This window comes from Carcharodon carcharias, chromosome 11 (genome assembly GCF_017639515.1).
Source record: "Carcharodon carcharias isolate sCarCar2 chromosome 11, sCarCar2.pri, whole genome shotgun sequence".
In the NCBI taxonomy this organism is placed as follows: Eukaryota; Metazoa; Chordata; class Chondrichthyes; order Lamniformes; family Lamnidae; genus Carcharodon; species Carcharodon carcharias.
The window spans coordinates 26,490,935-26,513,596 of record NC_054477.1 but is presented as its reverse complement, the minus strand read 5'-3'; the positions used below and the strand labels follow the sequence as shown (position 1 = coordinate 26,513,596).

At 44.5% G+C, this 22,662-nt stretch overlaps 1 protein-coding gene across 1 annotated transcript in view; it reads right to left on the bottom strand.

The window, feature by feature from the left end:
• Nucleotides 1–22,662, bottom strand: part of gabrb3 (gamma-aminobutyric acid type A receptor subunit beta3) — a 509,233-nt gene that overhangs the window by 88,513 nt on the left and 398,058 nt on the right. The window contains exon 6 of the mRNA XM_041199410.1: nucleotides 1,774–1,994. Coding sequence (XP_041055344.1) covers nucleotides 1,774–1,994 — 221 coding nt within the window. The remainder of the gene's footprint in view (nucleotides 1–1,773; nucleotides 1,995–22,662) is intronic.

Here is a 22,662-nt window from a genome sequence, read left to right as displayed (position 1 = left end):
GAAAGCTAAGTTTGTTTTTACTCTTTAAAAAGCCACTGTTGCCTGGCCATGATCCCAATGGAACAACTCAGGCAGCAGATGGCCAGTGGCTGCAACCGTGACCTGGTGGCCATTAGAGATCCATTCGTCCATTGTGGGGGGTGGGGGAGGTGGTGCGGCAGTGTGGAGGGGAGGTTCCCTTGCATGGTCCATCGTGCATCTACACACCCCCCACCACCCCCTCAACCTGCCACCCCGAGCCCACATGGTCGTCATCCAGGCCAACGTGGGCTTCCCGCATTGACGATCAGAAATTCCAATCAGTGTGGAATTGGCTTCAATTAGCTGCCCTCTATGGCTCCAGATCTGACTCCAAGTCGTCCTTATTCAAAATGGCTCAAGTTTGGGATCGTGGTGGAGACTTGGCACAGAGACTAGTGGCACCAAATCGCTTTCTTCCCATGTCCGATCTGGACGCTGAACTCTTTCAAACGTCCTAGCCCATCATGAGGACTTTTCAGCCAGCGGCACTGGATAGAAATCAGGAGCAGGAACCTGAGCTAGTTTATTCCTGTTCCTCCCTAGCCCATGGTAATTGCAGTCAATTTTATCATATCAACCATTATCTTTAATAAGAATATCAACATCAGCACACTCTGGGAATCAAACCTGTGAATTTCTGGCCTGTATAGTCTAGACCAAGTAAGGGAATGGGCTGATTATCCTAAAATGTAGTTTTGGGTGGGTGGCTGTGATTCTAGAAAATCTGCGAATCAAAGAGTTTTGGGGACTGGCTGGAAATTAGTCTTTTGTGGGCTTTGTGGAATTCTCGCTAATCCCAGCTTCCTTAAAACATCTCTCTCTAACACAACTGCTGAAATCCACACAGGGATAAAGCTATCATTGGTTATTAAAAAAAATTCAATTACCACTGAGAACATGGTAATTACTACTTTAACTCTCTTCCCCTCAGAAAAATCTGCAAACAGCCATCAAACAATTCCCTGAAGCCACTAGTTAGCTCCAACATTCAGATTATTTTTCCTTCATAATTCTTCAAACCAATTATACAGCCATTTCAGCTTTCTAGCATTGGCAGTCTGGCTGTCTTCATTAGTGCCCATTTTGGGATTGGGACCTTTTCTTTTTTTCTATTTACAGCATGGGAATTATTATGTTGGGAGTGACATTGAGGTGTTTATTTGTGAGGTGGTGATGTTACTATAAGATTTTCCATTCATTTCAGTATAAGGTTCCTTTACAAGCCTGAACTGCGACCTGTGCAATTTTGTGATATTTCTTGTGCCCAGTTGATCTGGTGCCCCTGGGCACAGGATCCGGAAAATCTCTCCTTCTATATTCTGGGAATATAGGAAAAAAAAACTTGATTTGACAATCCTCCAGTTGGAGAGAATGAAACCAGGATTCCATAAATGGCACAGATTAAATGGTTAATTATTTTGCAAGGGAAATTTCTCCGTCTTGTTGCATGTTATTCACATGTATATTCATATTTATATTCCTCCCCCATTTTCAATTTGCAGTCACTGCAGCGCTTTCCCAATTCACAAACCCAGCCTGACCAGATAGAAGCTGACTGATGACGGCACTGGGGAGATGAAATAAAAAGCACAGAGTGGGCCACGTGCTTGTGACAGGCTTTTTTTCTCTCCAGCCTGAGGTCGGGGTTACATAATATAATCTGCCAGAAAACTACCTTCTCAGCATGCAAATGTCAAGAGCATTGGTAAATTGCCAGGCCAATAAAGAGGGTTCCAATCATATGGCACAAACCTCAGTCCATACAGCACTGTTCCATCGGGGTGAAGGCGAATCATCCGATTCTTCACCGTGACACCGTGCACAAATGATTTTTTGTCGTTCAGGAAGTAAGTGTCAGGCACCCAGAGCTGATCTGCCACTCGATTGTCTAGAGTCAGGTTGAGAGGTATCCCTGAATAAGCAAGCCTTTTGTCCCTCCAGTATTGTTGGAAATACATAGTTATCGTGTAATCCTGTAAGAGAAGTGACAGGCAGGCTATCAGCAGTGTTTCACTGAGGAGTTCCTTCATGCTTTAGATACTGTACACAAATGGAATGGAAGCAAATGAACCATATAAAATCCTCCTGAGCAAGCACTTAGTGGAGTGAGCATGTGGATGCAGTAGGTTCTGCACAAACACTGAAAAATAAATCAGTGTAACGATTCAATGATCTGGCTAGAAAGAATGGAACAGAAAACAATATTGGAATAATTCTTTTCGGGTGCCTCCACTGTAGCTTCAATCAAACATGCTGAATCTTGTTAGCAATGAAGCATACCCATGTAAAGAACTGGAGACAGTGACAAAAGGGTATCGTTTTTTTAAAAAAAACCATACTGCATTTATAATACGAGACTGTGGCAATTGAGCAGTCCAGTCATCTTAGAGGAGATTCAGTCTTGTTTCCCTGCAAAAAAATGCTGGTTATGACTCTTATGGGCTTTCCATAACTAAATAGATCTTTATGTAGAATAGTTTAAGAAGGTAAAATGTTACGAAAAGGCCAATGGCCCACTGATCAAATCAAATCCAATCCATGCCATCATAAATTTAACCTTTTAATTGCCTTGGGGAAAATTCCATAGGTGCTGCTCCAAGTCCACAAACACGAGAGAGCGAGTTCACAGAATATTCATCTCTCTCGACATATCTACTCCTGAAACCTGGGTGATTTCTCTGCACGGTGACACCCACTCCTCACCCTCAGTAGCACAAGAACCACCAAATCTTCACTAAGTTACAAAGAAATGGCCTGATGTTGTGCTCCTCTGTGCTGGTGGTGCAGGTGCAAGTGTGACACAGGGGGAGCAGAAACTCAGGCTTTTGGTTTGTGTCTGCATCTGCTTTAGTTGTCACACTGCATATTTATTGGAGCAAAATATTGCTGCTGGGGGTGAGCCTGGTCATTGTATATGTTTGGGTTATGCTGAGGTGGGTGTTTTCTTCTGTGATTACTTTCTAATGCTTTGCTCCATTGAAGCAAGCTCTTCCAGATGCACCAAAAAAGAGGAGAGGCACATAGATACACATAGTTACAGAAAGTTTGTCCCTGTATCTCTTAGAGCCATATCATCATTTACTAAATATATATATGTGTATATATTTTTCCTTACGGCTCTCTTCTGCTTATTTCTCAGTTTCAGATACAGTTTTATTTTTATATATATTATGAGGAGAATTTTCTCCCTGTCGGGGGGGTTGGGCAGAAGTAGGTGTGGGCGGGCACGCCGCCGATCACTGCCTGCGATTGGCTGCGCGCCGCCATTTTACGTGGGCGGGCCAATTAAAACCCGTCCAGCGTGACGCGCACCTGGAAGTGCTGAGTGCTCCCTCTGCGGACGGGGGGAGGAGGCTGAGTCAGGAACTGCGCATGTGTGCGAATAAGCGCAGAAATCTCCCTGAGGCACAGAGCTGCCTTAGGGAGATTAGTTTGATTTTAAAAAATTTTAATAAAGAAAGAAAAAAATTTTTAAGACATATCCCCTCATGTGACAGTGTTACATGAGCTGGGACATATCTATGAATTTTATCAAAAATTTTTATTGAAGTTTAAAAACCTTCACGACACCTCATCCTGCCCATGATAAATGCAAAGGCCGCCTGGGCTCTTCGTCTGCCCACTAACCTTAAGGTTGGACAGGCAGCTATATTAAATATTTAAATTGATATTTAAATTGCCTTTATAGGCCTTTGACAGTTCGGCAGGCGCACAGTCGACTTTGGTGCGTGCCTGGCGAACTGAAAATTGGAATGATGTGTGGTGATGTCAGGGCACACACCCGACATCACCGCACGTCATTTTACACGTCGGCGGTGAGCAGGGCCCGTCCCCTCAGGCACACCCAAAGATTCTGGCCTATTTTACATATTTATTTTATATACATTCACACTGAGAGATCCATTCTCCGCAAACAAAAGGAATATGTTTCAAGCCTTGTGCCTTTTTTGATTTACATTTACATTTCTTCAACTAAATAAAGCCCTAACAACAAATATTATTCAAGTGCACAATCTCTTATAACAACAAGCACTGGAATTCATAGTCCCACTTCAGAGTCTATAACCATTTGTAGCTGTAAATCAAACTGTGAAATGGCAGAGACCCTACTGTCATAATGATTTGTTGTTATATCATACATTCAGCACTAATCTAGCAATGGAAATGTCAGGCTTATGTCAACAGATATAGTGAAATAGCAAGCAATCAATTTATTTAACATTCTAGGCATTATTTTCCAAAGATTTAAAGGGCAGGACTTGTAAATGCATTGACAGCTCCCTTTGGCAGATGAATTTTACTGGTACCCTTGACAGGTGCTTCTGACAGTTTTGACAGTTGATTTTGACAGGTCTATTGACAGCTCCAATTAGTTTGAAATTAGGTTATGCACTTTTTATACATATTTATGCCTTATTTTAACAATTCCAAAGTGTACCTTACTTCCACCAAAGCTGCCCCAAGACCATAGCCAAAGGGGTACCTTTCCTCCCCAAAGGGGTACCATGAATATCCAGATAAATCCACCAAGATCAGTCCAGATTTTAGCTGCAGGTTTGACATTCCAATGCTACCAAGATCCCACTTTAGTGGAAGCAGCTGATGATTTAAATGGTCAGCTGCCTCTGTAAACCCACGTGCGTGAAACATACCCAGCCCCCATTTCTACCCCTGTGAAAATGGGAAGTGCTGTGTTTGGGGGCGGGGCTAGAGATTTCCAGATAGTTCCATTATTTTCGCCATGACGGCGAGTTTCTCCATCATGGTGAAAACCTGGGCCTTGGTGTGTACTGCTTTGCTGTAGCAGTATACATTAAAATGAAATGAAAACAGAAAATGCTGGAAATACTTAGTGCCAGAGCTGTGATCAGAACTGTCCTTGACCTGAAACATTAATTGTTCCTCTCTATACAGATGGAGTCAGAGCTGCTCAGTTTCGTCAGCATTTTCTGTTTTTGTTTCAAATTTCCAACAATCTCGGTATTTTGTTTTTACCTAAATTTGAAAGTGGATTCATCATGTGACATATACTGTTTTCACACAAGTGCCTCTGAGTTATTTACCATTCAGGAATGATGGTTATCTGCTCTGGGGACTGTCAGTGAGCAGCTTACAGTATCAGTCACATCTGCAAAAAGAGATCTCAGGCATGTAGATGATCATCAGAGGGGCAGCATCTCTCAGCGTGCAGCAGCAGAGAACAGGCTAATGGGTCTCAACTCACTCCATCACCTTTCTATTTTGTGTCTTGGGGGAAGGAGAGGCAGCTGAATGAATGGATAGGGAATTCTGAGTGCACAAACAGAACCATCAGGGTTCTGTAGCAGGTAGTGGTGAGCATAGAGTGGAATCACACATATTTCCTCAGGAGACGGAAGCTGCGATACTCTCTTTTCCAATGTAGAGATTGTGGAGTAGACCCCTGAGCACCAGTGTACATATTGTAAGCAGGCAAATCGACTGCATGTTATGTTAAGCATACCACAAAAAAAAAGGCACATCAAATAAAATCACATAGAATTAAATAGAATTTATTGGGTAGAAACAGGCCATTCTATGCAACTAATCTATGCCAGTGTTTATTCTGCACACGAGCCTCCTCCCTTCATCTGACCCTAGCAACGACAACTTCATTTACCTAGCACCGTTAACGTAATAAAATGTCCTAAGGAGCATTATAAAACAAAATATGAAATCTAGCAAGCCACATAAGGAGATATTTTACAATTGCTGGGAGACCCTCAGCAATGCAGTGAAGTCCAAGGATCACCATCAAAGTCACCACAACCACTCAGCCCATCATTTCTCACCCCTTTTTTTCAAAAATAAATTAGTTACCTGGAAGCGCTAACTGTATCAGCAAATTATCTGCTAGATGGGGGGAAAAAAACCTGTTGACACTTGAGTTTCTACTGTGGGTCAAAAAGAAGTGAAAATATAATTTCTGGGGGGTGGGGTGGGGAGAGAGATAACCTCAAATTTCTTTTGACGGCTGTGCAAACCATCTCAGACCCCAAGTGAAAGAAATGACTGTTCTCCACTGTGCCTTCGATTTGCCATATTTAATTCTGACAGATTCAATTATTTTCACCTTTTGCAGAAACAATGAGAATATGCAAATGGAGAGCTGTATGTGATAAAAATAACATCACCACTGGGTGATTGAGCTGAATTATATAAGGCGCTAGATTCCTCACACCTCGCTGCCACCCCCATTCCACAACCTCCCATCCCACCCACCCTCCCATCGCCAGGGTGGTGGGGGGGAGGGGTTTGCACATCGAGAGGAATGCCAATTGGACGTTAATAGACTGGAGGTGGGAGTTCCACCTCATAGGGATAGGAATTCCTGTCTCAGAGGGCGGCTGATCAATCAGAAACTGGCAACTCTCCAGCAGTACAGAACTGAGGGGCTGGATTTTATGGGATGCCATCGTCCCCGGGACCCTCGGCCAAAAAATCAGGGGATGATGGGGGAGCCTGCCCACGATCCCAAAGGCTGCCCCACAGCAAGTAACACTGGCAGCAGTGTTAATTACTTTAAGGCGAGACTTCTGACCCTTTCTCAGGAGGAATTCGCCCCTTAGAGAGACGCTGGCCATCTGTTTCAGCAGCTGGGAGCAGTGGCCAATGCTAGGATTACAGGTAATCCCATCACACCGAAAAGCCCAGCTAAACCTGGGGTCAGGGGTCTCAGGTAGGGGAGTGAGAGAGTTGGGGGACTGGGTTCAAGAGGCCATGGTGAGGGGTAAGGGTGGGGGAGGTGTAATGACTTTTGAGGGGGGTGGGGTGGTGCCTCCAGTGGGCCCAGGGTACAATCAAAAGAGGTCCCCAATCCTTGCCTGATGGCAGCTGGCAAAGCTAAAAGTGCTGAGTTTTCGCATAGTGTGAGCCTCTCCCTGTTGCGGGTTGGATACCAATGGGGATGGGATGAGGCCATTAAGTGGCTAGTTAATAGTCTCAATTGGCCAAAAGGTGGGAGGGCCACCCAATGCTTCCCCTGTCTTCCGCAACATTTCAGACAGATCGGAATGGGCAGGCAGCTAGACAGTGGGTAGGCCACTGGATTTAACATGGTTTGCCCCCCAGTCCCTGCTTGGGGAGTGTAAAATCCAGCCTGAGGTGTGTGCTGTTGGATCGGAATTTGGGTACGTATGAGTGTCTCGCTGGGTTCCAAGCTGGCAGGCCCTGAAGAAGGGCGAGGGGGGGGTGGTGCAGGATAAATGAGATCGGGGGACTGGCATTTAAGATGGGGGTGGGCAACCTGGGAAGTTAAAACTTTGGTGATGGAGTGGGGCCTTCAATGGGCCCAAGATTCGGGGTGGCCGCTTGGCACAGGCCTCTCCTGTCGCCATTGAAATCCCAGTGGCAACAGGATGAGGCTCTTATTGGGAATTAATTACCCATTTAAAGGCCTCAATTGCCCCATTGGTGGGTGGGCTGCCCAACAACACCACTCCCCCGCCTCGATCTCACTGGTAGAATTGCGGTGGTGGCAGGGGCAGGTGAGTAGGTGGCAGGCAAGTGGTGCACTGGATTTAACGAGCCTCCCGCCTTCAAAACTATTGATGGGGGAGGTTATATCCAGCCCTTTGTCCAAAATCTACATCCACACCACAAACAATATTGAATAGTGTCCTTTTCTGTTACTGGGTTAGAAATGGGAGAAAGGGCCAAGGAGACCAGACATTCTGTGATGGAGTGCATTGCAATATTGTCAGTCCTAGAAGCCAAGTTTGAGGGGGGATTTAATGGGATGTGCAAGGGTGGGAAATATGGCGAGTGCAGTCACTTCGTTAGGTGGTACCTGAAGTTTTGCTTTCCCCACGGCAGGTTCAAATGCAAAGATTAAGTCAGCGGCTTGTTGGTGGTGGGTTGGGCCTCACACTGTCCTATGGCAGGTTCCTACTTGCAATGCATTTGCATGCCATGAATACTGATTATATTAAAACTCTTTTCTAATAACGTCCTGCCTTCAAGATTAAGTCAGCAGCGCATGAGAATCTTGTGGTTCACCTTTGTTTAAAGGTGACGTGCGACAGTTGGCTTTGTGCTGTTGGGTCAGCGGTTTCCCTAATTGAACTCTGTGGCACGAGGGAAGGGGGCAGGAGAATGGTTTGCCTGTATCTGCTGCATTGTCAGCTGACAGCAGGTTTCACCACTGAAAAGCTTCCCCTACTGCATGATTGCATGTGTCTCCTTGTCATTTCATTCCTCCATGTCCCCGACCTCACCCTCTAATCTCCTTTGGATCCCTCTTCCATTCTTCCATTTCCCTCAACAACATTCCACATACCCCTCTGACTCACCCTTGTCAGACCCAAGTCTTTATTCAAGCTGTATTCTCCTGCTCCTGTGATGAAATCAATATTTTTTTGGATTTTTTTTTTGTCTGGTTTCTTTGTAAGTTAGCACCTGTGGAAATAACCCTTGGGTTAACTGGAGATTGTAACATTTAAGAATGTTCCAAGTGGTTACATCTGACTCTGCCTCAGGGCAGGGGGATGAACCCTGTTTGGGAGATATCACAGGTCAGTTCAAGAGTCAGCGAACAGCAGCTAGTGAACAGTGAGTTGGAGGCAGACGGAAAGGAGAGTCAGCTCCATGCAGCGGAAGTGCTGCTATTGGCTCTGTGCTGCTGAGGAGGCTGGGACTCCAAGAAGCCCTGAGTTTGGTAGCTTCATGCTGCTAAGATTTGAGGCTCAGGGAAATCCAGAATCAGTTGCTGGCAGCAGCGTGGCTGAGAAGCAGGGACTCTGCTTGTGTTTATACATTGGAGTGTAGCTTGGCCAACATAGCAGGAATAAAAACAAAAAAACTGCGGAAGCTGGAAATCCAAAACAAAAACAAAATTACCTGGAAAAACTCAGCAGGTCTGGCAGCATCAGCGGAGAAGAAAAGAGTTGACGTTTCGAATCCTCATGACCCTTTGACAGAACTAGCAGTCTTGGTAGGAGGTCAGCTCAATTGGAAAAGAAGACCAAGAAGACTGGACCTGGGAGCAGATTTGAGAGAAATCTGAGATAGTGCACCTTTTGGTTTAAGGTTGTGCCCGTGGAACTCAGGTAGAGCAGAGCTGCTGCCGGCTGGGTATCAGACTAGCACTTTAAAGGAGCAGAGCTAAAACTCCTCATGAGGAAGACAGTCTTTGAAGAAATTTTGTGAGTCACTAAAGTCTGAGTGGGCTGCTGAGGAAATTCATGAAACCTGTCTTTGTGGTTTCTAATGTGCAGCTTCTGGTGTGTTCAACCACAGTTTGCCTCTTAATTCATGTTTACCTCATGTTAATCCTGCATGTTAGAATATAAACTAGATAGTATTGACTGTTTGCTTTGTTGACTTGTGTATAGTTAAAATTGTTCTGTTTGTTTAAAGCTGTGGAATTGTGTGGTTTTATTCTCTTAGTAAGTAAATGGGGTCTCCAATTTCATCCATTTAAATGAAAAAAAAATCACTGGTCCACAACCGGATCATAACCAAATTTGGGGATCTCATCTGGGACCATCCCAAAATTTGGGGGTCTGGGGTGGTGACACTTCCCTCTCTTATGCTGCAGTGGCATAGTGGTATTGTGGACTGGTAATCCAGATACCCAGGGTAATGCTCTGGGGACCCGTGAGATGGTGGAATTTGGATTCAATAAAAATCTGGAATTAAAAATGTAATGATGACCATGAAACCATTTTCGATTGTCGTAAAAAACCATCTGGTTCACTAATGTCCTTTAGGGAAGGAAATCTGCCATCTTCACCTGGTCTGGCCTACATGTGCTTCCAGATCTGCAGGAATGTGGTTGACTTTTAAATACCCTCTGAAATGGCCTAGCAAGCCATTCAGTTGTATTCAACTGCTAAAAAGTCAATAAAAAGGGATGAAACCGGACAGATCACCCAGCATCGACCTAGGCACCGGAAATGACAACGGCAACACAGCCCTGTTGACCATGCAAATTCCTCCTTACTAACACTTGGGAGCCAGTGCCAAAACTGGGAGAGCTGTCTCACAGACTAGTCAAGCAACAGCCTAACATAGTAATCCTCATGGGATCATACCTTACAGATCATGTCCAAGACATCACCATCACCATCCCAGGTTATGTCCTCCCACCAGCAGGACAGACCCAGGGAAGGTGGCGGCACAGTGGTATACAGTCGAGAGGGAGTTACCCTGGAAGTCTTCAACATCGACTCCAGCCCCCATCAAGTCTCAGGGCATCAGGTCAAACATAAGCAAGGAAAGCTCCTGATTACCACATACCACCTCCCCTGCCCCCCTCAGCTGATGAATCAGTACTCCTTCATGTTGAACAGCACTTGAAGGAAGCACTGAGGATGGTAAGGGTGCAGAATGTACTCTGGGTGGGGGACTTCAATGTCAATCACCAAGACTGGCTCAGTAGCACCACCACAGACCAAGCTGGCCAAGTCCTGAAGGACATAGCGGCTAGACTGGGTCTAGCTCAGGCAGGTGGTAAAGGAACTAACAAGAGGGGAGAACATACTTGTCCTCATCCTCACCAACGTGTCTGCTGCAGATGCATCTGTCCATGATAGTATCGGTAGGAGTGACCACCACACAATCCTTGTGGAGACGAAGTCCCGCCTTCACATTGAGAATACCCTCCATTGTGTTTTGTGATACTACCACCATGCAAAATGGGATAGATTTGAACAGATCTAGCAACTCAAGTCTGGGCATCCAAAAGGTTCTTGGGCCATCAGCAGCAGCAGAATTGTACTCAACCACCATTGTAACCTTATGGCCCGACATATCCCCCACTCTACAGTTATCACCAAGCCAGGAGATCAACCCTGGTTCAATGGAGAGTGCAGGAGGGCATGCCAGGAGCAGCACCAGGCATACCTAAAACTGAGGTGTCAACATGGTGAAGCTACAACAGAGGACTACTTGCATGCCAAACAACACAAGCAGCAAGTGATGGACAGAGCTAAGCGATCCCATAACCCAGAAGGAAAAAAACAGTTCAGGCCAGTTCCCAGTACTTTTATTTCCCAGGTTTTACTGGTGATTCATTTTAAGGTATACAAGACCAGTTTGGACTAGTATTTTTATTTCGCAGTTTTTACTGTTTTTTCCTTCTGGGAACCACCAGATCAGATCTAAGCTCTGCAATCCTGCCACATCAGGTCATGAATGGTAGTGGACAATTAAACAACCCACTGGAGGAGGAGGCTCCCCAAATATCCCCATCCCCAATGATGGAGGAGCCCAGCACATTAGTGTAAAAGATAAGGCTGAAACATTTGCTACCATCTTCTGCCAGAAGTGCTGAGCGGATGGTCCATTTCAGCCTCCACTGAAGGTCCCCAGCATCACAGATGTCAGTCTGCAGCAAGTGCAATTCACTCCACATGATATCAAGAAATGACTGAAGGCACTGGATATTGAAAAGACAGTGGGCCCTGACAACATTCCGGCAATAGTACTGAAGACTTGTACTCCAGAACTTTCCACGTCCCTAGCCAAGTTGTTGCAGTACAACTACAACACTGGCATCTACCCATCAATGTGGAAAATTGCCCAGGTATGTGCTGTCCACAAAAAGCAGGACAAATTCAACCTGGCCAGTTACCGCTCCATCAGTCTACTCTTGATCTCCAGTAAAGTGATGGAATGTGTCATTAACAGTGCTATCAAGCAGCACTTGATAGCAATAACCTGTTCAGTAATGCTCAGTTTGGGTTCTGTCAGAGTCACTCAGCTTCTGACCTCATCACAGCCTTGGTTCAAACATGGACAAAAGAGCTCCAGCGGAGAGGTGAGAGTGACTACGCTTGACACCAAGACAGCATTTCACTGAGTGTGGCATCAAGGAGACCTACAAAACTAGAGTTAATAGGAATCAGGGGGAAAACTCTCCACTGGTTGGAGTCATACCTAACATAAAGGAAGATGGTTGTGGTTGTTGGAGGTCAATCATCTCAGTTCCAGACTGCAGAAGTTCCTCAGGGTGGTGTTTTCGGCCAAAACAGCTTCAGCTACTTCATCAATGACCTTCCTTCTACCATAAGGTCAGAAGTGAGGATGTTTAATGCTAATTGTGCAATGTTCAGTACCATTTGCAACTCCTCAGATACTGGAGCAGTCCTTGTCCAATTGCAGCAGGACCTGGACAATATCCAGGCTTGGGCTGACAAGTGGCAAGTAACTTTCAGGCCACACAAGTGCCAGGCAATGACTATCTCCAACAAGAGAGAATCTAACCATTGCCCCCTGACATTCAATGGCATTACCATCACTGAGACCCCCACTATCAACATCCTGGGGGTTACCATTGACCAGAAACTGAACTGGACTAGCCATATAAATATGTGGCTACAAGACCAGGTCAGAGGCTAGGAATCCTGTGGCGAGTAACTCACCTCCTGACTCCCCAAAGCCTGTCCACCATCTACAAGGCACAAGTCAGGAGTGTGATGGAGTACTCTCCACTTGCCTGGATGAGTGCAGCTCCAACAACACTCAAGAAGCTTGACACCATCCAGGACAATGCAGTCCACTTGACTGGCAACAATACCACAAATATTCACTCCCTCCACCACCGACGCACAGTGGTAGCAGTATGTACCATCTACAAGGTGCATTGCAGGAACTCACCAGGGCTCCTTAGGCAGCACCTTCTAAACCCACAACCACTACCTTCTAGAAGGACAAGGGCAGCAGATACATGGGAAGAGCGCCACCTGGAAGTTCCCCTCCAAGCCACTCACCATCCTGAATTGAAAATATATTGCCGTTCTTTCATTGTCGCTGGATCAATATCCTGGAACTGCTCCCCACCCCCCATCAGAAGTCCTTCCCCCCTCCAAAGCCCTTCCCTGATGCCTTCCTTCCCCCTTAAACTTACCTCCTCACTTGCCGCATTCTTCCCCGTTACGTCCTCTTACCCCCATATTCCCTCCCCACCAATCTCACACCCCCCCGCCAACACCTTTGTTTCCCCCTCCCTCCCCCCACAGTACGCCTCCCTCTCCTAGTCAAACATAGACCTTCCTCTCCCGCCACCACTCTCCGCCATACACCTTCCTCACCCATTCACAACTGGACCTTCCTCTCCCCCACCTCACCTCACCGATCACCCATTGGAGCCGATGGCCAAGACCATAATATCCCGAAGCAGACCCCAGACATCAACCGAGACCTCCAATCTTCCGTGAGCTGCTTCGCAGCAGAGCCATGTCCATGAAAATCCACCCAGCATGCGGTATACGTGTTCCTCCAGGGTCCAGTAGCTGTAGGGTTCCAGCATCTTCTGCTAAGTGAATGTCTGCGATGTGAGCAAGGCCTTAAAGGTAAGTCCCAATTTCCACATGTCACACTTGTCCAGACGTGTTCTGAGCTGGCGTTGTTTCCTGCCAACGTGGGTGGTAAATTGGATGTGGGGACATGATTCCAGCGAGCAGGCAGGATGATAAGATGCAAATACATCGAAATTATGTTCCTGACGTTGGACGGCGGGAAAGGCGGCCCGCCATTGACGAATGGAGCGGACAATCGCAAACTGGTTTCAACATGGCATAAAACCAATTTTTGGCCTTCTTGTCATATTATCTGCTCATGCCCGCCATGACTCCCAACACCAACGGGAGCGGAAAATTCCGGTCTTAATTTCTGCATCTCAACCTGACGTCGGAAAATCAAAATTTTAGCTCCCACCTCATTCAGTCACCTTGCATGCCACATTCCCCACTTTTGCAGGTTCCATAAACCACTCCGCCCCCCCCCACCACCTCACCACCACTCCCTCCTCCCCCTACCCCCGTCCCCCCCTACCCACCCCCAGCGGCTCCAACAGAATCTATTTCTTTTTGTAGTAGACTTCAGACTGATGGGACACAATCTTAAAAGTGGTGCTAGGTCACTCTGAAGTGAAAACAGTAGGAACTATCTGGCGGAAATGCAGAAATCTTCCCCAGCACCCAGCAGGAAATGGTCGTTGGTGTAACTGGAGCTTTCAAGATGAGATAAATTAGCTGAGGGGTTAAAGGACATGGAGCAAAGGCGGTTAATGGGAATTGATGCAGGAATCAGCCATGATCTAGTAGAATAGCTGGACAGGCACGAGGGGCTGAATGGTATAATCGTGTTCCTATGTTCCTCTTGGTTGGCTGTGAGGCTTTTAAGAGTTTCACCAACTTAAATACTTACCCTGCACAAAGTTGGTACTCTCACTCAAAGACTTAAAGGAGGCCTGGGATTAGTATACAAATTAATCCAGCAAAGCACATCTTAAATTCGATTTGGTATCTCTAAGTGGCTGTTTGTAACCAGCCTGACTAGTATTGTTGAAGACTGTAACTGATTTCCCTGATTTTGCTGTGAGGCCACAGCAAAAGTAAACCTCTGTGTTATAGTCTGGAATACATGAGTTAGTGACCCAGCCCTTGAAGAACTTTGCGCAATGGGAGAGCAGATCAATTAGGCACTGAGCTGTGGTGGTCAGTCTGGCCCATTCTTTGCCTTCATATTTTTTTCTGTCAGTTATTTAAGTTAGTACAGTTCCTATTGCTTTTGGGGCACTTTGATTTTAATATAATGAGACTACTATAATGGACAATGTACAGGAACTAATAGAGGACTGAGAGGAGCACACACTCAATCTCAGAACCAGGCACCACTCCACGCCCATTTACTTAAGATTGATTCCTTCACAGGAAGCCAGATTGTCTCCAGAGTGGGGGTCCACTGTCCTGGAATTGACCCTGTGCTCTGGAACTGATCACCGTGTTTAACTCCATAATTGAGGGTGCAGGGTTGGGAGTGGAAATGATCATCTCCTGTTATATCTACTGACTAATGGGTGAACTCTACGACACCGATGACTATAAAATCTAACTTAACTAAACCTGCTGTGTCCCAAATAAAGTGGGCGTAATTTTAACACCCCCCCCCCCCACCCTACCTCCAAGGTGAGTGGGACAGAAACAGGTGGGGTGGGGGTATGGTGGTGAGGGTGTTATAATGTTAAAAAGGCAAACCCTGCTTTAATTTGCCATAAACACACCAACTTCCTGTTTAACTGGAGTGGGTTTGGGGTTAGATGAGCAACCCATTCATGAGGTGGGTCAGTAATTATAATATGTAAGTAAGGTTCCATATCTTTTATCAGCAATTAGGATTTAATGGCTGTGGGCCAAGTTTCATAGGGCTTAGAAAATCCAGAAGGTAAAGGGAGGGCAGAAACTGCCAGATCGAACAGTTTACTAGCACTATTTGTGGGCCAGGGGAGCGGGAATGCTTGGTCCCGGCTGCTCCAGCAACCCTTCAATGGTCTGCCTGCCTCGCTCTGATCTGCAATCAGCTCCCACAACTGGCCAATCCCTTCGTGCAATCAACTCTCTGACGCTCATTGATGTCTCCGATGTCACCTTCATCTCCTGATATTTAAGACATCCTTTCCCCTATTGTCTCCTTGCCCCCTCTCTGCCATACTCTGAGACCACACGTCCCTCCTCACTACCACCCCTCCAACTGACCCTCAATATTCCCAGTTGCCCAACATCTTCCCTGACTGCGACCATCCACTGAAGACTTTCCCGACTAGCATTCAGCCCTCCAATCAATCTGGCTGGCTGCCAGGCAGGAAACGGGCGGGGGAAGTATTCTAACGGAATCCTGCTGATCTGCAATCCTGGAAATTTCAAACTTGCTGTTCGCTGACTGGTACCCCCCATCCCCCAAAAAGTGAGCTGCAACCATTCTGGATGTGTGGAGGAATTTTAACCCACTCCAGCCATCCCCAGCTCATCTCAGAATGGTCAGGCTCAAAGCTCTCCAGATATTAGGCCTCAGGCTTCATTTCAACATTGCCGGCGAGGGGAGGGCTGGTTGGTGGGGAGTCCAAGCTTGGGGGTTATTGGGGGTTCAGAGCCAGGGTTGGGAACCAATGTCTAGACCATAGTATTTGAGGATTAAAGGACAGTACTTGAAGGTGAACCAGTGGTATAAAATAATCCTAGGATTTTAACTACAGCGCTCCCGGTAGAGAGCTTTGTTCTTGGGGAATACGTATTGAACATCCATTAAAATTAATGAAAGGGGAGTCTGTGCAAATTCCCAATATGTGCTTTGGTGTATAAAACTCAATGCCAGCGATACCAAAGATGAAAGCACATCCCAGTGCATCTTGCATCACTTGCATTTACATCGGTCGTAAAATATTAACCAGCTTGAAGTTTAGTTAATTCGTAGTAAAAAACAAAACTGTTTCGGGTGTTTGCATACAAATTACATAATTATCCTTTTCCTCAACGCGCATCATGTCAGTAATGACAAGCTGTGTTTACTTTGGGAGATAATGTGATTGTGTGAGCAGTGCAGACATTGGATTAGAATTATCAGAGGGATTTGCTCGGGCAAGGAAGTCAAGGATTTTCAGGGTATTACCTAGATTTAAATCTGAGCCCATAAACTCTTTAAGTGTGCTGATTCATTTTGATATTGAGACATTTTTTCACTGATAATAATGGGATAAGAGTTCTTCAACAACAAAAGAAGGCTGAATATCCGTTAGAATTGTGGAATGGTTACAATACAGAGAGGAGACCATTTGGATTCCTGCAAGAGCAACTCAGCTGGCCCCATTCTCCTGCTCTTTCCCTGTACCCCTGCAAATCTTATCTCTTCAGATCATCTTTAATCTGTACTTTGTGAACTGAAGCTGGTGTGCAACTTCTTACGAACTACTTTGGTCACCTATAGTTTTGGATGAATTCTGATTGCTGACTCTAGTTAGCCAGGAGTCTACCACCTGACAGTTCGAGTTCTATGATTGCTGAAGTGATTAACTAAAGCTATTATACATCGAGTGGTAATGAAGAGCACATCAATAAAATCAGTCCACTCAGGAAATGACATGCATCATTTTCTATCCTGTCGTTCTCTCTGAACTGATCTCAATATGAGATCGATGGCACACGAGAGTGCTGGGATTACTTCAGGGGGATCCTGCTAATCACTTCGGGTAACACCGAATGTAGGAATTGCCCCACTTGCCTCTGGAGACTGGAACAAATAACTCAGAGATGCTTTTTGAGTTCTGGTCAAAACGGTTTGATTGGTAGAAAATGTATTCAGCAAACCTTAAGCTTTGAGTATACACTGAAGCAAACAGGCAGCATGGTATGCACATGTAGCAAATGCAGCCCAAAGTATTAGAGAGCTGGCTTGCAGCCAGGCCTCCCTCCCTAGGCACTATGGATTTTACCCCTGAATGCTAACAGTCCCGGAGCCAATTGTACACACTTATAGCTCATACTTGAAGCCAAAATGCTAATAAATGCCTAAACAAATGTCATAGCAAACTGCCTGATAGTAATTTTCAATGTACTGCTGCAGTGTAAAACCGGCAAAGTGGCTCAGAGGCCTGTTAGAGAACCTGCCTGATATTCCTTTCCATTGAGTTCAGTGCCAAGGTAAATCAGGCACTTGCTGTAACAGGTGTCAGATTGACATGGCGAGGTTTATACACTAGTAGGAAGTTACCTCCCCTGGGTTTTGTGTGCAATGTTGAATGAGCTATTTACACACTCAGTAACATTGTCCCAGTGCTTGGTAGCAGAGCCCAAATTCAATACCCTCAAGTTCAAACCCAAGAATTATTTTGTATGTTCCTTGCAGCACTTTTTCTGTGTTGAACCTAACATTGTACTGTATTTCACGATCACATGATCTGATTTTTTTCATTTAGTTCTCAAGGTGTCTAACAATTTGTTTAGCTTTAATATTATTCATCCTCATACCAAGAAACCTGAGCACCAATTCAGCAACAAAATGATGTCATTGAAAGGACGGTCCTTGTAGCTTATGAATAAAACAATAAATGAGAGATCAATGGGAACATTATCAGAGTAGTCGCTGTTGAGAGGAGAAAATTAATCATTCATCCTTGCTATGAATTATTTACTGCTATAGAAATCCTCAATATTACTCTGATGTATCACAGTAGCACTCCACCCAACAAAAGCTGCTCATGGTTTCTAATACAGATTTCGGATATAACCCTGCCCCATGAGAGGATGCTTTTGTCAACCTCTCAGGTGGAAATACCAAATTTTTGCTGAGTAGCTCCATGTTTTCCATAACTGAATGTAAAAATATGGGCTGTGTCATGCCCAGCAAGGATATCATATTCCTCACTTTCAAGATACAGACTTCAGTCAATGTGGAATTTTTGTAATTAACTTTAAAAAGAGGTCAAAATGCTGCTCATGATGGCCACCGAGGGTCAGGTGACCTTTTGTAATTTCTAGACAGACAAAGGATTAACTCATGCCTGAACATGCTTCTGGAAAGTTCTTAAAACTCAAAAGACTGTGGGTGGAATGCCCTTCCTTGAATGGACATACCAAGGCAAAAAGCATCTCCGGAATTCACACCTTCTATTGTTTATGGACTTATCCAAAACTCAAAATCAATGGACTTCCAGAACCACTGTCTCTGAGCTCGATTCTTAACAAAAAAGAGCTGCAGGAACCAGTTAATCATGAATGGCTATCATCCATCGTCCAAAGCTGCGGCTTTGAACTTCAGTTCATTCTGGATGGACAATAGAAGTATTGATCATGTGATTGAAACTGTCTTTAGATATTAAATCTTTCACTCCAAGCACCAGGGAGAAACCAGGTATGTCTGGAAACCATCAGGACAAGAGGGATCATTCCTCAAGCCAGGAGAACAGAACTCTTCCTAACAATAAGTTAACTCAAACAATGCGAGACGAATTTGCCTCTACAGAAATTTAGCCATAATCTCATCTGCAAATCCAGAGACCTTTAACTTCCTTTCATCTCCAAAGAATCACAAGAGAGAAACCCCTCCAGGCTTGCACCTTAAGGACTCAATCTGACCATCTTTGGCTTTTTGCATCCTGTTAATATTCTAGCTATATTTTTCACTCTCTAAAATCCATCTTTACTTGTGTGCTTTTGTCTGTGTGCATGAGGGAGTGAGTTTTTTTATTGCATTTTCATTTGGGGCATGTGAATAAACATTATCTTTTCTTCTGATTTAAACATACCCAAAAGTCTGCTTCATGTCTATTACTAAAAGTCACAACACTAAAAAAGTAAGGCTCTCCCTCTAAACACACATCTTGTTGCTAAAACCCAAAAGGTTTCCACAATCTCTCTCCCCATCGATAACAGATTGGGGACTTGAGTCTGGATGTGAAACTATTTGACAGCGGTAGAATTGGATGTGGAAATTTTTTAAACTGAGTACTGGAACTGAAAAAACAGAAGGAAAAATCAAGCAGTGGGCTTTCTCATAGGTACCTAGTATTTAAAATGGCAGCATTTAATGCTAAACCTTTGTAGATCAGGATGAGACAACTTGGGCTGCATTAAAAACTTTAAATATTGAAGAACTACAAACTATAGTTAAACAGATCGGCACAAACATAAGAAAAAACGAAACGATAAAAGCCAAATTCATTCAAATTCTAGTTAATCACTTTGATATTGAACCAGAGGCAGAGGACGCAAGGAACTAGAATCTGACAAAGTGGTGTTAGCCAGAATCCAAACAAAGGTAGAAATTGCCATTAGAAAGATAGAATTAGAGTTCTAGCAGCAGAAAGAGCAGACAGAAATGTAAAGGGGAAAAAAGCAATGAGAGGTGGGGGAAAGAGAAATGAAGAAAGAGGAGACAAATAAAATTGCAGCGGGAGAGAGCAATCAGCAATTCAAATTGGAAAAAGCAAAAGTTGAAATTGGAAAATGAGGATGCCACGAAAAATTTTGATTTGGCTTTGGATTCAGAGCAGAGCTCTAATTTTTTGAAACGTTTATGACTTGTACCCAAATTTAGTGAAGAGGAAGTTGAATCCTACTTCATTTCCTCTGAGAAGGCTAAAATGGCCAAAAGAGTATTGGACCCTACTCTCACGGGTCGATTAGTTGGAAGGGCTCGTGAAGCCTACTCCCTGGCCTGAACATTACACCTGGCGTGCAGGTCAGATTGGAGGATTTGGAACCGGATGCAGTGTCCACTCTGGCCCAACACAGCTGCCAACAGCAATTACACGTTGGCTGGTCGGAGCTGTCATGGGGGGCGGGAGTAAGGTGCGCTCCTTCATTGTGATTGCAGCAAGCGGGAGGTTTAAATGGGTCACCAGTAGTGTGCAAGGGCACTGGGAAGACTGAAGCAATAATTGTGGAATTGCGTCCAGTTGCAGGACTCTCTTCAGTGACAACCAATCTCTGCTATGCTGCAGCACTCCTTAAAATCTGCCACTTTGACCAAATGTTTGGTCATCTGTCCTAAAATCAGCTTGGCTTCTGCGACTCATCAAATTTTGTTTAATAACACTCCTGTGAAGCAACTTAGGATGTTTTACTATGTTAAAAGTGCGATATAAATTCAAGTTGTTTCTCCTGTTATTGCTCGTGTCCTGTGACCATCGGTACGGGATAATGCAAATCAAATGCTGGCTTCTCGCGCAAGTCACAACCTGTTTAAGCCAACCTCCGATATCTGTTTGAATGGGAGTCAGACTGGAAGAATGGCTGGTAGATTGAAGCTATCCACCTTCTTTGGGCCTCACTCTTGACTACATTGCAACAGCTTAGAATATCAAATGAATGCAAATATGGTGAGGCTTCTGCAGCCAATATAATTGTTGAGTGCATGAAAGCCAATTTGAAGCAGTGCTTCAGATGCCTGGGCAAATCAGAAGGGATTGTCGAGAGCAGACCTGCTAGACATTCCAAAATTATCATTGTCTATTGCATGCTACATGTTAGCATCATCCAGAGAGGCTAAACAATGAGCAGATTTCCTATTTTAACTCTTCCTCTCCCAGCAATGCAAAACTTAACTCTATTGGTTTTCCTTTCCTCTTATTATATACAGGTTTTTGAATGTAAGAACAGTATCAGCTTATTACTGGATCTGAAGTTGCTTCTTCTTTTAAATCGTGATTGTGTTGGGCACTGTAGAGCTGGGCCCTTTAACCTTTTCTGACTAAAATAAATAAAAACCATGCTCCAACATGGAACGTGACAATGTTCTGTGGTGACCATTCAGACAGGACACCATAAGGAAATAGCTGCAAGGAATGGAAAGGGAATTTTTCCAACTTAGTGTCTGAATTGACATTTTGACGAAGGGTGGATCAGATTTTCATTAGTATAAGTTTATGGTTTCCTTTTGTCATAGTGCTTAATTCATTTAAATTTTTCAAGTGTTAATGACAATAGGAAAAATGTTTTTATTATTCATTCATGGGATGTGGGCATCACTGGCATGGTCAGCATTCACTGCCCATCCATAATTGCCCTAAAGTTGTTGGTGAGCCTCCTTTTGAACCTCTGTAGTCCATCTGGTGTGGGTACACCCACAGTGCTGTTAGGAAGGGAGTTCCAGGATTTTGACTCAGTGACAGCGAAGGAACAATGATACGGTTCCAAGCCTTGGAAGGGAACTTGCAGGTGGTGATGCTACCACCAAAGTTTGAGCCACATAGCCTTATTATAATATTAAAGTGGGCAATTTGTCTCCTGAGAGTGGGTTGGTTGCGCACCACCCACCCACAACACACCCCTTGCCCCCGCCGTCCTCCCTCCAGAAGTGGACAGGTGGAGGTGATTTGGATTTGAGATTTTTAACACTGTCACCAACCACCCCAACCCAAACCCATCAGTATTTGGGGCTTAAAATTCCCTTTAAACACTTTCAGAAGCTCTTTCAAAGAGCTGGTACAGACACAATGGGCTGAAAGGCTTTCTTCTGTGCTATACCATTCTATAAAGAAAGGCAGGAGGGTGTGAGGGCACTCAGGAGCAGTTGGGGCACAAACTGATGGGAGGATGTAGCAGATCTTGAGGCACAAGCTGAGTGGCAGGGCTGAAGCTCTGGAGAGGAAGGCACTACAATGTGATACAAGCAAGAAGCAGATATTCTTACATTGAACAGGGAGACACAAAATAGTCACTCCATGAATTAAAAAGGAACTATTTTCTTTCCATTCCTTAAAACCTAGACATGAATGATCACATCAATGCTTAACTTGTCCCTACTTGTTGCCCACATACATCCAGGAATCTTAAAGAAACAAGTGTGTAAAAGTACTACCATTCTGGGGAAAGGCTGGTCTGAAACATTAACTCTGTTTCTCTCTCCACAGGTGTTGCCTGATCTACTGAGTGCTTCCAGCATTTTCTCTCTTTATTTCAAATTTCCAGAATCTGCCATATTTCACTTTTGCACTAAAGTCTTTCGCTCGCTGCGAAGTGCTTTGGGACATCCTGAGGCCATGAAAGGCACTATGTCAATACAGACTGGATGTTTGTCTGTTTTAGCAAATAATTAAAATAAATGGCTTAATGGGTTTATTAAAATATTGGACAAATACATTGCAGGCAAATGCAGTAGTGCCATGCCTGATTTTTTTTTCAAATCAAATGTCAATGAATGCAGGCTTGCAATAGTTTATTTGATTAAGACTGAACCCAGAAGTAGTTTTAAAAAATGATTAATTTAAGGTTTACATGAAAATAAAGTACAATTTTTGGTGATATCATGGAGCCTGTGGTGCATTAGATTCACTGCAATTTGGGCAAAAGAACTCAGGGCCAGGCAGTAATAATAAATTGGTTACAAAGTTGAACTCTCTTAAAG